The 15,218-nt window shown below is 43.1% G+C and overlaps 3 protein-coding genes across 5 annotated transcripts; 1 reads left to right on the forward strand and 2 right to left on the reverse strand.

Moving 5' to 3' along the window:
• Positions 1-8: 8 nt before the first annotated feature.
• dnai4 (dynein axonemal intermediate chain 4) lies at positions 9-4,814 on the reverse strand (the record flags this gene model as incomplete). The annotated part of the gene is made up of 16 exons (XM_076162109.1): positions 9-250; positions 343-496; positions 603-829; positions 1,047-1,154; positions 1,250-1,380; positions 1,553-1,710; positions 1,799-1,953; positions 2,133-2,219; positions 2,389-2,534; positions 2,665-2,847; positions 3,082-3,237; positions 3,311-3,447; positions 3,547-3,703; positions 3,820-3,935; positions 4,088-4,251; positions 4,626-4,814. Coding segments are annotated over 16 exons (2,313 nt in total), but the record flags the coding sequence as incomplete, so codon positions are not given.
• Positions 4,815-5,574: 760 nt separating this feature from the next.
• tgs1 (trimethylguanosine synthase 1) lies at positions 5,575-10,949 on the reverse strand. The gene is made up of 15 exons (XM_076162278.1): positions 10,529-10,949; positions 10,308-10,375; positions 9,999-10,126; positions 9,843-9,921; positions 9,636-9,725; positions 8,941-9,498; positions 8,639-8,777; positions 8,330-8,416; positions 8,092-8,248; positions 7,620-7,974; positions 7,356-7,526; positions 7,054-7,200; positions 6,758-6,974; positions 6,490-6,568; positions 5,575-6,350 (listed from the first exon to the last, which is right to left on the reverse strand). Exons 1-15 carry the CDS (start codon positions 10,636-10,638, stop codon positions 6,234-6,236), a joined length of 2,502 nt encoding a protein of 833 aa, XP_076018393.1. The 5' UTR covers positions 10,639-10,949; the 3' UTR covers positions 5,575-6,233.
• A 434-nt stretch (positions 10,950-11,383) lies between these two features.
• tmem68 (transmembrane protein 68) lies at positions 11,384-15,218 on the forward strand. Of its 3 annotated transcripts, none has more exons than XM_076162403.1 (9): positions 11,384-11,673; positions 12,219-12,346; positions 12,431-12,604; positions 12,753-12,852; positions 12,983-13,150; positions 13,358-13,551; positions 13,689-13,749; positions 13,941-14,080; positions 14,201-15,218. In XM_076162403.1, the coding sequence occupies exons 2-9, from the start codon at positions 12,287-12,289 to the stop codon at positions 14,303-14,305; spliced, it is 1,002 nt and encodes a 333-aa protein (XP_076018518.1). In that variant the 5' UTR covers positions 11,384-11,673; positions 12,219-12,286; the 3' UTR covers positions 14,306-15,218. The 3 variants fall into 3 exon arrangements, with proteins under 3 accessions (XP_076018518.1, XP_076018516.1, XP_076018517.1); XM_076162401.1 differs by having other exon boundaries at positions 11,385-11,760; positions 12,203-12,346; XM_076162402.1 differs by having other exon boundaries at positions 11,385-11,665; positions 12,203-12,346.

Here is a 15,218-nt window from a genome sequence, read left to right on the forward strand (position 1 = left end):
CAGAATTTCTTTCTAAGCCACAATGATAACATCCATGCTAAGCCAACAGCAGAAATAAGTCACTTGAATGTTTAGGTTGGAATCTGTTGAGTTCAAAGCATGACGTTTAAACCAACATTACAGTGTGAGACTTGAGATAAAGGATTTTAAACTTTATTATCCCGAGGGAAATTACAGAGGGTGTGTGAATCATCTTTGAATCAAACTATCTGGACGTTGCAGCGGGAATGATGCCTTCCAAAACATCCACCTGAAAGAAAAGAACAACAGAGACACTTTGTAATGTCTGAAAAAAGAATGGAAAATGGCAAATGAAGAAATGTACAGGTTCCCTAACTGTACCTGATTGCCCTCTCCCACACTCAGGTTCTTGAGCAAGTAGACAGTCACTTCTCCATCACTGTCTCCTATGATGACACATTCTGTCTCAGTGGAAAAGTGCAGGGATGTCATCTTCACATCAGGGACTGAAGGGAGCACAATGGTTGGTTCCAGGCTGAGGGTAGACACACATAGAGGGTTATTACTGATCCATGTGTCCAATCAGAGTGAAACTGAAATAAATTATTTGAGAGGACAGTTTCGCCCTCAGTGTCGCTTACATGCTGGAATTCAAATCCCAGATCTCCACCTGTTCCTCAGTGATGGCTCCAAATACTGTTGCCCACTTTGGGGACCACCTGATGCTGTACACCGGTGTCTTTGTGGAGGTGAAGCCCAATAAGGGGGTAAGTCTATCCTGCTTCCATAGCTGAATGGTCCAGTCAGAGGAGCAGCTCAGGAACAGGTCAGGATTTAATGGACACCATGCAATGCAGTTCACAGGGCACTGAGAGCAAACATGTCAATTATTTATGTAGCAGCTTACAAAACCACTACAGTATCGATACTTGTAACAAGAATTAATAGGACTCGGCCATTATCCAATTATAGAGGCAATTCCAAGAGAGACTTCTGCTCAACGAATGGTGTGCAATTCTTCCAGTGGGATTAAACAAAGATACAATAAAGCATGAGCAGTAAACACAAACAGCAGACAGACTTACATAGTGCTTTTTGTACGTCTCCAGAACTTGCTGATTGTTGGAACAGGAGCACTTGTGGATGAGACCCTCCCATGTCCCAACCAGGTAAATACTGGAGTCCTGTTGGGACTACGCAGCACAAATAATGCATATATTTTGTATAATGTGCTTCGTCTTAAACCAGTTAAATTGAGTGATCAGACAGAACACAAGTTATGACTTACTGTTGGTTGGAAGTCCAAACAAAGAGCTGGAATCTGTACGGACTGGCTTACTGTGTTTACCACCGTCCCCTCATGCTTCTTCACATGATTCACCTTCTTAGTATGAGGCTCTCTATTCAGCTTCATCAGGTCTGTTACAAAGCAATGCACAAATCTTTTAATATCACCACTGCTACAGTTACTATTAATATACCACTGCTACTGCAACTACTGTCACTACTACTAATTGCTACTGCTACATCTTCGACCACAACCACTACTACAACTGCTGCTGTTACTGCGAGCAAGTAATACTCATAATACCTATGCAGTCAAAGCCATTGTTGTTGAGGAACCACTTGCTGATTCTGCCATCTGCAGACACAGAGATGAGAACTTCTTCCTTCTCCTCCATTAAACTCAAGTGTTGTTTGGTCCACTTCACCTGCCACACTGGATGCAAGTGCTTATTGGGACAAGCACTGCATAAACAGGAATATTGATGTCAGTATGATGTCAGTTCTTTCCTTTATCTCTCCCCACATACACACACTCACACAGAATCCTCACCGACTGTTGATTACGTGCGTCTTGTCGGGTTGAATGTTGATGTTATAGATCGCTATGCTCCCATCATGCATTCCCACAGCTAGTTGGCTTGGGATGTTGGCTGAGAAGTCCATGGAGGTTACACAGCTGTCACAGTGGAAGACATGCTGGGGCCACTGCACACAGGAACATATTACAACAACATATTGGAGCAAGCAGCTGTCATTCCCACAGGAACTATCGTCAAAGTCTCTTCACAGGTTTTCACAGACACAAATGCTTAAAAGACACTAATATTGTCAACTCCTTTACTAAGTGAAAGACTGAAAATGAAGGTCATAACATTGAAGCATACCGTGGGGCTTCTAGGGGACCAGCAGCAGATCAGGCCTGATTCATGGCTCCCAGAGTCAAACCCGCCATAGCCTACAGCCAGAAGGTCCTGCCGAATGTGCAGAGTTGAATTTACAGGTAGCATCCGCGCAATATTCAAAAAAACTATTTAGACTAACAATAGTGTGCAGGTAAATTTGTTTAACTGCAAAACACCAAAGATAGAAGCAGTAAATGAATAAGTGTGCTGTGCAGTTGTAACTGGTTGACTCTGTTACCGGGTCCTTCTTGTTGCAAGCCATGCAGGTAACATTCCGTCCTCTTGTGAGCTCACAGCTGAAAGCCCAGAGGCGGTCCAGAGCTGGAATCATCACGTCCTCGTCTCTCTGCTCATTGGTCCCAGGCTCAGGCACCTTGTCAGGGTCTTGTACAATCAATCAATATATCAGTATTTATTGAAATTGTTTACAGAGTTGGAGGTGTGGCACATTAAGGTACTCAACATCTGTTGTAAATTAAAATTAAAACGCAGAAGGACTGTCTGACTGTTTTACCTGTTAGTATGGGCAGCTGTCTGTAAGCAGCCATCTTGCTTTGGAAGATGTTTCCCAGGATGCTCCGCTCTAGTTCTGCCAACCTCTGTTGGAATTTGTCTGACAGCATAATCTGCTGTAGGTCGGCCTCAGTATTTAAGTTCCCAAATGTTTCCATTTCTTTCTGCGACCAAGCACCACTGCCTAAGAGAAATCAACAACCCAATCCTTAATAAACTGTAAAAACATTTAAAATTGTAAAAAGTTAACATGTATATTATTCACCAGTATCATAGGCATGTTATTGCACTTTTAACATTTTAACATTACTTGTTGCCATTAGACAGACATAAATGGAATAAAATGTTCTAAACTCAAGGGTTTGGGGTCCACAGCCTGTAGTTAAGCCGCAGTCAGTGTTGTTTTGTGTACTGTCACCTGCACTGGCTGAGCTGGACGCTGACATGCTCCTCTCTGGCCCTCTGCTGGAGTCCACAGAAGCATCCGGATGAGTAATCTTCGCTAGTTCTGGGCTTTCATGATGCTCAGGGCCATTAAAGGAGTCATGTATTTCCCAGGTAGTAGCACTGATCGCTGTGGAAATGACAGAGCAGCCATGTCAGCGTTGGATCATAGCAGCCATTCATTTATATTTACTTGGCCTTACATTCATCCACCATGACAGCGCTGTCACTCTGGACCTGTTTGTTCTTTGTCACTTCATTCAGTGTTTGCATTGATCTCTCCAGATACTTCTCATCGCCTGCTCTGTTCTTGCACATTTCAACACGATTATTTCTCTCCCTGGAAAAACAAGATGAAGATCAGAAGTCGAAGACACAGTTGGTCTGAGAGATGTTCATTCATATTGAAGAAAAGCTTGGAGGAGACGACTTGACTCACTGAATAGCCTCTGCACCATCATCATCTGCTGACACACAGACGCTGGGTATGTCCAGTAGTGAAATGTTGTCCGTCTCAGAGAGGAAGACATCTACAAGCTTATCCAACGTCTCTTCTGTAACCTTTTCTTTCACGTTGTCTCTTTTCCCTTGTGCATCTAGTAGGAAACAAATGTAATCGCAAAATAATAATAAATAAATACAGCATGAAACAGCATAACAAAAACGGCAACAATAACAAACATTTCAAATCAAGTATGAATTAAAGAGTAACCATATGGAGCTGTGGGAATGATGGGCACGTCTCGTCTGTAAACTTTATCCTCGATCTCCTCATTCACCGACTCCACAGTAGACTGGCTTGATATTCTGCTGCTACCAAAGAATGACCTGTGAAATATTGGGATAATGATAAGTCAATATTGATAAGTAGACATTGCGCGACAAATTCAGTGTTCTGTGTGGATAGAAGAACACCAACACATTCCTTAATCGTCCTTCAGTGTCACAGTGTCTAATCGGCCCATCATAGGAGCAGATACCTGGGGATGGGTGCAGTGAAGCTTCCAGTGGTGGTTGTGAGGTCTGATGCTGTTCCAGCTGGGGTTTCATCCAGGAACAACCTGCTGGCTTTGGGCTGAGGGGCCCCTGGCTCTGCCTGATACAGGGTCCTGGGAGTGATGTCGTTGTCACTGTCATCAAGCACCTGCAAAGTAGAAAACAGTCATTAACAAGAGAGAGAGAGAGAGCGAGAGAGACACAGGGAGACACAGGGAGACACAGCAATAACATCTATAATTTCAACAATGCCTTTTAATATGGTCTTGTCTATAAGCATCACATTTCTCTCAATAATTATAAGACTTGATACAACATGGACATTTTGCACAAGTCACTATATTTATAGAGAATCGAGCCGAGTCCAATATCATTTTAATAAAATAACTTTTCAGAGATGAGATTCTATTACTGTGAAATATTCAGGATACTACTTGGTACCATCCCATAATAATGAGAGGTGTTAAGTGTAACACCGCTGCTCTGATGTTGTTGCTATAGAGACAGAGTACAAGTGGTTACCCGCGTCGCCTGTCTGGTAGTCAGGCTGACGCTCACTCTGCTGCCGCCGCCCAGGTGGAAGCTTCTGCGGCTTGTTGATCCCGTGACGCTCCTGCTGAGTCTCCTGCTCTGGGGGACTCCGTGTGTGAGTCCGTGTGTGAGTGTGTGTGCTCTATACGAGCTGGGACACCGTGGAAGAAGAAACACGAATCACCACTTTACCATATTAACACATTCAAACCAGCCAGCTTCCTTTAAATGGTCACTACATTACTACTGTGTAACGTTTAGACTTCATTTCTCGAAATATAACGACTTTATTCTGTAAACCTCTCCGTCTTCGTGGCTCTTACTTCGTTTCTTTGTCCTATTTCCCCCGCACTTTCAAATTTGGACATAATTAGTGAAAAGGAAACTTACGGCGAGGGAAGAAGAGTTTGCTTCTTCTTTCCTTCATCTCTAGAAGACATTGTTTCAGTCCTGTCAAGGGTTTTTTCTACCTGGACAAAACTTCTCCAGTCTTTGTTTATGCTGGAGGCTCCATGGCAACAGGACGCCCTGCTAGTGTGTACGTGTGTTTGTGCGTGTGAATCTCAGGGGCGGACCTACAGTTCTTGAAATTGGAACCCCCAGTTTAGCTGCAACAAAAATATGTCTTATAACATTAAACACACCACACACCAATTAATGCAATAGCAACATGGTGCAAATTAACAATACTTTAACTATTCTTTTCTCACTTGTATTTTCATTTAGAATAATACATTTTGTGATTCAAGTTGTGGAATCTAATGGTAAAAGTGTCTTCTATAACTGTGAGCTTTGCTGTGTTTCTGTGATGTGTTTACAGAATTAGAAGCATAAAAACAAGTAGAAAACCCATTTCATTACTGCACAAACAATATACACACAGAACAGTGGACGGCCTTTGCCAGCAGTGTGGGCTTAAGCACAAGAGCACACAGAAAACATTATCAAAAACATTTATTAGTTATAATGCACAATAAAAAGGAAATGAATAGACATTTCGGTTGTAACAACATCATAGCTCTTATGTCATTGAAGCCTTTAAAACTGTCTGAATAATCATCTTCAATATAAAATAAGGCTGTTATACAGTGCTGCCATGATGGTGAGACTTAGAAAATTAGACATTTAACATGACTAAAGCTTAGAACAGACCTCCCCATTTGCCAAATTGTAATCAACCAGACACATGAGACCTGACGAGCTGATCTACATTTCTTGCTATGGCGAATGTCTCTAAGCCTCAATCTCCACCCCCGATCCAAATGCGTTAGGATGTTCGTGGCTTATCCTTTGTTCTATGGAACCCTTCATCCATTCTAAACAATAAAAATACAAATAAAAACAGATTATAAGAGTCTGTAAAAGGTATCAAACTAATTGAGATAAAATCCATGATGGTTGTCAAATTGTGCAATGACGGAAATGATGGTAAAATTGCTATGGCTACGACAGCAGGAGGGAGAAACCAATAATGGCAAAAACGTGTCATCAACTTGCTCAGACGTGGGGTCATACTAAATTGTCCCAATGTGAGATTTTGGTCCCTGATTTCAGACACACCTGATCAGTTGAGGATAAAACATCCACAACTTGCAGCGGTTACTGGACCTCTGACTTTACTAAGGTGCCAAAGTAAGCAGTTATGGTCTTCAGCTTGTTGTTGAGGAAGTTCTGCTCCACCTCCACTTTTCCTCCTGGGCCAGCCAGAAAGGCAATCTGAAAAATCAAGCCCAGCAGATGTGAGATAGTACTTAGTAGTGGCAACTATCAGCAGCAACTAACTGCCTGGATGTCCTAAGATGTTCATCACACCGTGGGTAAAACATGTCCAGTAAGAAAAAGGGGCTGTACATACCTGATCCATGTCAGCGTTACGAGGAAGGAAGTACACGATGTTGTCAGAAATCCCTTTGGCCAAGCTGAAAATCTCATAAGTGTTCACTGTTAAGGAGTAAAACCAGTACGCTGCTCATTTGCTCGCAGACATTTTCTCCTATAATGTACTAGATGATGGAGTGTACAAAATGGATTTATCTTTAAGGATTTCCTGTCTTTTTTCTTTGATTCAATGCCAGCAGCTCCCACCCACCCACCACCTTGATCCCACAGAGGTCAAAGGATATCCATCAGGCTCCATCATGGTCTTAATATCAAAGACCTCCGCGCTCATGTAGCTTGGCCCTCCCCATGGTGGTGAGAGGAAGACTACATCTCCATGGAGACGCGGTGCCAGCTGAAGGAAGTCCCCTTGCAGGAAGTCAATCCGGTCAGCAACGCCGTACACTGTGGCGTTGTGGTGTGCCAAGTTCAACCGTACGGGGTCAATATCAATTGCCAGAACTGAGAGGAGGATACAAAAGCAAGACAATGACAAAGAGAAACAAGCTGGAACCTTTCCTGACATAATTATGTTGCATACCTCTTTTGCCAGTGAGGGCAAACTGGATGGCGTTTCCTCCAACACCACAGAAAGCATCGATGACTAGATGAGAGTCTGAGAAGCATTGATTGACCCGGAGCGCAATGTGCTCAGCGATCCGCTCTGGTGTGACGGAGAACCAACCTTCTGTAACATGAAAGGTCAGCACCAACACCAGTTAGCGGTTTCAAATGGAAGTGCATGGTTGTGTGTGCTCTAACATGCTTTTTCAATATGGGACATGGTGTGCATCGCTCTACAGTGATCAATGTACACGTTATATACATTGGGTGCAGACTCACCACGGTCCAACTTGATGCCATCATCAAAGCGGGAGAAGAGTCTGTAGCGTTGAGCCCAGTACTTAGCCAGCTCCGGTTCAGCTGCCATCTCTGCTGGCAAACTCGAACAGTCGGCCCTTCTATTTTTCCTTCCTTTCTTCTTCTGCTTCTTTTTCTTTTTCACACTCAAATCTATGAAAAAATGAAGAATGAAAAAGGACCTTTGAACGTTGTTGTGCAGGTGACAGGTTAAGTGATACACGGCAGACCTCTGAGGAGACTTACCTCTGTTACCTTCAAGTGTGTTGGGCAAGGGGAAGTCTGGAATTTCCACACTTTCTAACTGTCTACTGGACGGCTCTTCCTCCTCCTCCTCCTTCTCCATTTCCTCCTCCTTCTCCTCTTCCCTTTCAGTGCTCAAACTGATGATAGAAGGGCCGGAGGCGTTGGATTCCTCAACATCTGTATTACCATCTACACAATTAGTCAGTTCCGTCCCCATTCTCTTCTCTTCTTCTCCTCCAAACGATGAAGGCTCGAGCTCTGACTGCGTCCTACTTGTGTCTTCTCTTCTCGTCTCATTGGGGTCACATGGAGGCATCTGAGCTTCTCTCTGAACTGATACAAGGAAGTTCTGTACCTAAACAAAAAAAACAGAGCCTTTTTAAAATTAGTTTTCCCCGGAAGTTAAACATCTGTGGAGCTGTGTAAGACGTAGATATTGAGACTTTCAGCTAATCATGGTTCTAGGCTGTACCTTCATTAGAGTGGAGCTGATCTTTGGTTGTGAGTCACCTTCATCTGTCTCAGTAAATCTAGTGTGTTTATTGATCCAGGAGGATGCTCCCTTTGTCTTCCATTGCTTTTGGCGCTTCTGGCTTGAATTGGATTTAAAGCTGAATACACTGTCAAACCTGGAAGAATGCAAAACAAAACATTAAATCAGGCACTGTGTTTTATGAATTTCCTCCTCATACTAACTTGATCAAACTTACAAAGGCTCTGGGTTGCATCTGAGTCCCACTTGACTCCAGGCTTCCACAGACATTAATTGTGGATTCTCTTCCGCATCCAGCTCATGACTACAGGGAAACAGGGAGTTAGTCTAAGAAAATTACCATAAAGACTTTTATGATTTATGATTACGCCGCAATCTGAAGTCCTACAACCCGAATATAAATACTTTATTTTAATACAATAAAAGTATAAAAAGCACTACAAAGTTTATACCTTTTCCCAGGCAATAAAAGGGAATATTATCTCAAACATCAGAGACTTTGGAAGATTTTTAATGTTTTCCAAACCTGCTTTTCAGTTTAAGATGTTTGCCTCCTGGAGGGTTGTCATCATCATCATCATCATCGTGGCTGCCCTCGTCTTTATTTGACATGTTGTTTCTAGAGCCATGCTGACCGTCCAAGCTGCTGCCTGCCTGTTGGGAATCTAGAGACACGTGGAAAGAGAAAAATATTGAAATTCAAAAGGATATTCACTAACATTAAACAGACCAAATGCAATTAGAGTCCAAACCCTTCACAATCATTTATATTTACTATTAATTTTCTTCTGGGTTGACAATTGTTTGAATACTTTTTGGTTTTATTACCTGCAGTTTTAGCTGTGGTCTGCTGTGATGAGTCAGCAGATCTCTTGTGATCATTTCCACCATCACAAGGTTCATCAGTCCCACAGACGTCCTCCTCTGGCTGCTCTGGCACGTCACACACTATACCTACTTCTGAGGGAGTCAATTCATTTACTCCAGCCTGTAAGTTAAACTTCTGTTCAAACAGTTCATTCAGATCACCGTCAATATGCAAAGCTTTCTCTGTCTGCTGGCTCATCTGGGCTTCAGTCTGTTCGTCCCTCTGTTCGTCCCTCTGTTCTTCTATGTGCATCTCTCTGTCCTTCCCTTCTGTTGCTGTTTCTCCATCCGTATTTTCACTACAGACAGATTGGTCAGCTGTCCAGCCCTGGGTTGTCCAGTATGAGTACTGCTGCCAGTAGAAGTAGTATGTCTCTGAAGCATGTTGGTCCCAGGCAGCCTTTGTCTCTGCGTTATCCCATGGAGCACTCCCCGTTTCTGGATGCTCTGCAGACAGTTGCTGGGTCTCTGGATGTTTCTCCAGCCAGCTGTGCCACAGTAGCCCTTCACCCTGTTGAGCTTTAGGGAATGTAAATGTAAATGTAAAGGAAATGGATGCAAATAAGATAACTGGGCTTAACCTCTCAGTGGACCATCTACTTCTATAAGAAATACTGTACAATTCTCTACAATAATTAATTCAGATGTCTCCTTACTCCAATATAATTCCCAGCCAGAATCATCAGTGGTCTGCGTTTCCTGTGTTCCTGGTTCTTTAATAGGCAAATCCTCATCCACACCATGATCTGTAATTAGATGGTGGTGTCAAACCAGCAAATCCAGTTGTCTTAGCTGTACTTTCCTTGGATACCATGACCTGGATGACTGAGAACCTTCACAGATTATCGATATGATCCATCTACCTTCCTTGAGAACCTGCAGATGTTCATCTTCATCTTCAGGTGTCTTATATCGGCAAGGCTTTCCATTAGACCTCCTCCCCTGTTTAATGACCAAAAAAACTGATATTAGCAGCAAGCTGAGAGAGAACTACACAAATACAACTTTCTACTACTTACTGTTTTCTGGTCCGAGGAGCTGCCAAAGGCCAGTGGTAGACCCATACTGGCCATCAGCTGAGCCTCTTCATCCAAAGGCTCCTCCTCTTCCTCTTCCTCCTCCTCCTCCTCCTCTTCAATGTCTACTTCTGTAGCCAGAGGGCAAGTCAGGTTAACACAATGAACTCCTATAAAATGAAACCTCAGAGAGCTTCATCTTTGATCAGTGGTTTATATAACCTTGGAGGCTTCACACCCTAAATGAAAGAGCTAATCGTTTTGTCAGAGGAGTCAAAACGTTAAGGTTCAGGTCATTAACTTATACTGTACCTTGGTCTGCAGGATCAGTTAGGTCAAATGGGAGGAATCTATTATCAGACTGGTACAAATCACGATCCCTGCACAAACGAGAGATACAGGAAAAGGAACAAACTTGAATAACGCACACACTGATCTCTAATGTCAGAATTGATTTACACACATCCCAAAACGCTAATTTCTGAACTGAAGCTAGATGAGCAACATAACTTAATCACCCTGAGCAAACTCACCGTACGAAGGCTTTGGAGCAGCGGCAGTGGATGCTTTCCTCCTCAGGGATGTCTCTCCTGCTGAGGAAGACCTCCGCCACCACTCTCACCATGCTCCTATCGGGCACCATTGTAGGCAGAGAACCGACAGTCAACCACACAGTCCAGGGAGCAGCGAGCTTAACCTCACCGTAAAATAAAACGTATCTTGTCACTCTTGTAAACACATGTCGAGGCTGACAACAGAGAGACTTCCGTTTTCGTATTTTCAAAATAAATTCTTAAGAACGTTACAAAACGGATATTTTAATATACATTATTTGCATTTACTTATATGAAAGTAATTGTAAGTAATTGTAAAAGATGGTAATTCAAATATTCCCTGGCCCTGTGAGGAACCCTGGTTCGTTCTCTCCCCCCGTCTCTCTGTCATGCAGTCCAGTACACATAGTATTCTCTGGAACATATATATAAAACATATGTCAACTATAATGTTTGACCTACGCTTTAATTGCGTCTTCGTTTGCCGCTGTTTCATTTTTTTCTTTTTACTTTATATGCGGATGAACAGACAGTCTTAAATCAGGCATTTGTTTCTATTAAGCGGAACTAATGTACTTTGAAGGGCGGCAGGGAAACAATTTACTGTAACACATACTAGTGCAACGTTCGGCAACATTCTTTGGAAATGAACAATTGTTTGAATTGTTTTTATTTATTTTTATTTTTAATTTTTAATTTATTATTGTTCTATGGGATTTTTACATCATCCAATTGTAACATTGTGAATCTTAAACACCGAATAATAATAAAAAATAATCGGCAATCGGCAACTAAAATGTGCGTCACATCCTCTGTACCGCCCACCCTTCAGAGCCACTTCAGCTCTGTTGTTTGCGTTTTTTTGTACTAGAGGAGATTCTTCCGTTTCACTCTCCACTGTTCTGTAACTGTTGCACAGTACTTTCCCTCGGAATAATAACGTTTTATCTTATCTTATCTTACCTTATCTTACTCCACACATCACAGGGCAAAAGGAGCATAAGTAGTGTGTCTGCATACTCCGGTACAGTAGGTGGCGGTAGGTAAAGATTGCAATCTGTCATTAAAAACGAAGAGAAGAAGAAAGGTTCCGGATTGGTGCTGTGCCAGCGGGAGGTTTGTCAGTTTGTTTGCTGTAGTTACACACACACACCACACTAAATGATGCACTTTACTTTACTAACAGGCCGTTTGCAGAGTAACTGACCGAGGTAATGTTTTATTCTATTTTATTCTATGGTTTCTCTGGAGGACGTAAGCCTGTGAGCTCGATGTCGGATGTCAGAAGTTTGTGTTCAGCTGTTTTGATGATTGTTGACATTGCGGACAGCTCTTCTGTGATTAACGCTCCAAGCTTAGCTAGTAGTTAGAAGACAACGAACGGTGTCATTAAGGAATTAAAGCCAAGGATAATGTTCACGTCAGTGTCATGTTATTGTTATCATATTTCTCAGGCTGGTATGTAATGTTGTGTTCCGTTCTTTTCCACTAAACAAACAAAAGGACATCATAACCTATCTTCTAACTAACTTCTCCTTTTGGTTCCGCACCCACTTGTGCATGGATTGTCTGCACCTACACATTCTATAGATTGTGAACAAAAACTACTTCTTCTAGTCCTGAAGTTAAGACAGGGTTGCTCTCTGTCTTCAGGCAGATCTAGCAGCAGATGTTATCAATCCTCATCCTCCCTCCTGAGGCTGACTGACTCTTCTCAGCTGGCTGACAGTGAGCAGGATGTCAGAGGGGGGGAATCGCTCCTGTCTGTCAGAAGCTGAGGATACCCTTTCCTTCCTGGTATGAAAGAGAGATCAGACTTGGGTTAGTTTGAAACTCCTGCATCACGTCTTTGATTGTGTTGTTGTTGCTTTGCTCTACTAGGTGTGTGTGTTTCACTGGTGGGAGGACTGGGCCGGCCTGGGACAGCTGCAGGATTACCTGAGTGTTCTGGAGTACCTGCTGTGGGTCTTCACCCCTCTGGCCATTGTCTTCATTTTGCCCTTCCTCATCGTCATCCTCCTTTACCTCTCTATCCTCTTCCTCCACGTCTACAAGGTATGCAAACACTGAATTTGCTGTAGTCTTAGTAATAATTGCTAAATATACACAACTGAAAAGCAGGTTCGTATAAAAAACAGTCATATCTCTTTTGTCACAGTTTGTTTCCATGTTTGTTTTCTCTGCTATGCTTCCTTTTTAAAAGAGGAAGAATCAGCTGAGGGAAGCTTACTGCAATAACCTGTGGGATGGAGCGAGGAAGACTCTGGCTACTCTCTGGGACGGACACGGAGCCATATGGCACGGTTAGATACGTTTCAGATCTAGCTCCTCTGCAGTACCGGTGTGATGTAAAGAACGTTACCTCTCAATTTGTCGTCTTCACGTATTACAGGAGAACTTTAACATCTATCTATCTTCTGACCCGTCCGTCAGGCTATGAAATCATCGGCCTGGAGAAGATTCCCACTAAAGGCCCGGCCCTGATCGTGTATTATCACGGAGCGATCCCTGTAGACTACTACTACTTCCTCGCCAGCGTTATCCTCCGGAAGGGACGGACGTGTCATTCTGTGGCCGACCACTTCCTCTTCAAGATCCCAGGTGCGTGACAACATATTTACACGCACACACACATAAGCATCAACACTTATCTGCAGATATGTGATCAACTTTAACTTGTTTACTCTGGAAAACATCCTGATGCAGTTTGGTCGATTCAAACCTTTTCCATTCCAAAGTATTGGGTGTTTATGTTTTGGTTCTGTTTCCCAAGCGTTCCCCTGTTCTATCTTTGTTCTACTGATTTAGGATTTAAGTTATTGTTGGAGGTCTTCAGTGTGATCCATGGTCCTCAGGAGGAGTGTGTGCGGGCCCTGAAGAACGGCCACCTGCTGGGGATTTCTCCAGGCGGAGTGCGGGAGGCGTTGTTCAGTGATGAGACCTATCCTCTCTTCTGGGGCAAACGCAGAGGCTTCGCTCAGGTCGCCATCGACTCTCAAGTGGTGGGTTGTGTAGACTGAACACTGTACACAGGGTGGTCCTAGTAAGGGTCCTGAATGCAGGCCTGAATGCTGGTCCTGTTCCTAAATGCAGCTGTTTTATAATCTCCTTTTTATTTTTTGCTTTCTGTCTCCTTCAGCCAGTAATTCCAATGTTTACCCAAAACCTGCGGGAAGGCTTCAGATCTCTTGGAACACTCAGTAAGTGTACAATAGAGCTTGTTTGTCTGATATACAAATGGATAGTATCTTTGTTTGTGTTTCACCCAGCCAAGCCAGGGGGAAGATAAATGAAAAGAAAGACTAAAATATGTAGACGTGAAGAAACGCACCTGATTCCTTTATGTTGATCCCTCCTCTTTCTCTCTCTTTCTTCCCCCCTCTCTCTCCAGACATTTTTCGTTGGATGTATAACAGATTCCGCATTCCTTTCGTTCCCGTTTATGGAGGATTCCCTGTGAAGTTCCGTACTTACCTGGGCGATCCCATCCCGTACGATCCCAACATAAATGCTGCAGAGTTAGCTGATAAAGTAAGTTGAGTCTCCTCCTAACACACCATCATTTTACTCTCCCACATAATGTTGCCATCATCTAGTACGCGACACAGATCAGAAGTCCCTTTCACATTCCGTCTTCCCTCTGGTGTGCAGGTGCAGCAGGCGGTGCAGTCTTTGATCGACCAACACCAGCAGATCCCAGGGAACATTTTGCGAGCATTGCTGGAGCGCTTCCATACCAAACATAAAGGCCATTAAAGCAGGCGATGCATCAACGTCCAAAAATGGTTTCGTCCACACAGACTGGAGAACCGGATCGGGGACCAAAATGTGTGTTGTTGACTTTGATCTCTCTGCGTCGCACACACGTTTGGTGGTCCCGATTTTGCACAGCTTCAATTTCCGCTCCAGAACGAAATACTGCACATGTGTGATGTACTGTACAGGTGTTTTTAGTCCGTAGACCTCAGACTGCAGCGGCAAAACGGCCCTAGAATCCATATGTCTCAGGCCGGGGGATCAGAGACCAGATCATGCATGATGCTGAGGCTGCAAGGACGGCTGAGGAAATCTGATTTTTCTTTTTGTACCTATAAGTCAGTGTTGTTTATCCCACAAAAAACAACACACTATGACAAAAGGAAGGCTAAAGGTGTTTGTGGAACGTCAAAACTTTATGTGTAATTCTACACCCACACTGGAAAACAACTCGACACTAATGTGCTCTTATTATGAAGGTTGCACAGTTTAGTTTCAGTGGTTTTCCCCATTCCTAAAGTAATGAAAGCATGCATTTACCTGAGAGTTGTAATATGTTTGTTTTTAAAAAGTCTGGATAGTAAATTAAACCTTTTCTATGAACTCATTTGACTTCAGCTCGCGTTCCTGTTGACCAGGTGACATGACAGTGAAGTATTCCCAGTTGTTGCTATTTATAGTTCTGGTTTACTTGTTGGTCCATTGGTGGTCAAGCTACTTCACATTTGTTCTCCAGTACCCACATGAAACATTTGTATTCAGATATTTGAACAATTGGGCCACAACAGCACCCAAACACCAAACACCAATGGATGCCAGTGCCATAGAGATGCTGTGTTTGAAATTCTAGCGCTCTAGCTCCTTCATTGACCAAGATACAGGCTTTTCACAAAAATTAACACTTTGGTCCATG

This window comes from Genypterus blacodes, unplaced genomic scaffold (assembly GCF_046128005.1).
Source record: "Genypterus blacodes isolate CSIRO-AG114 ecotype Tasmania unplaced genomic scaffold, CSIRO-AGI_Gbla_v1 ptg000120l_1, whole genome shotgun sequence".
Classification (NCBI taxonomy): Eukaryota; Metazoa; Chordata; class Actinopteri; order Ophidiiformes; family Ophidiidae; genus Genypterus; species Genypterus blacodes.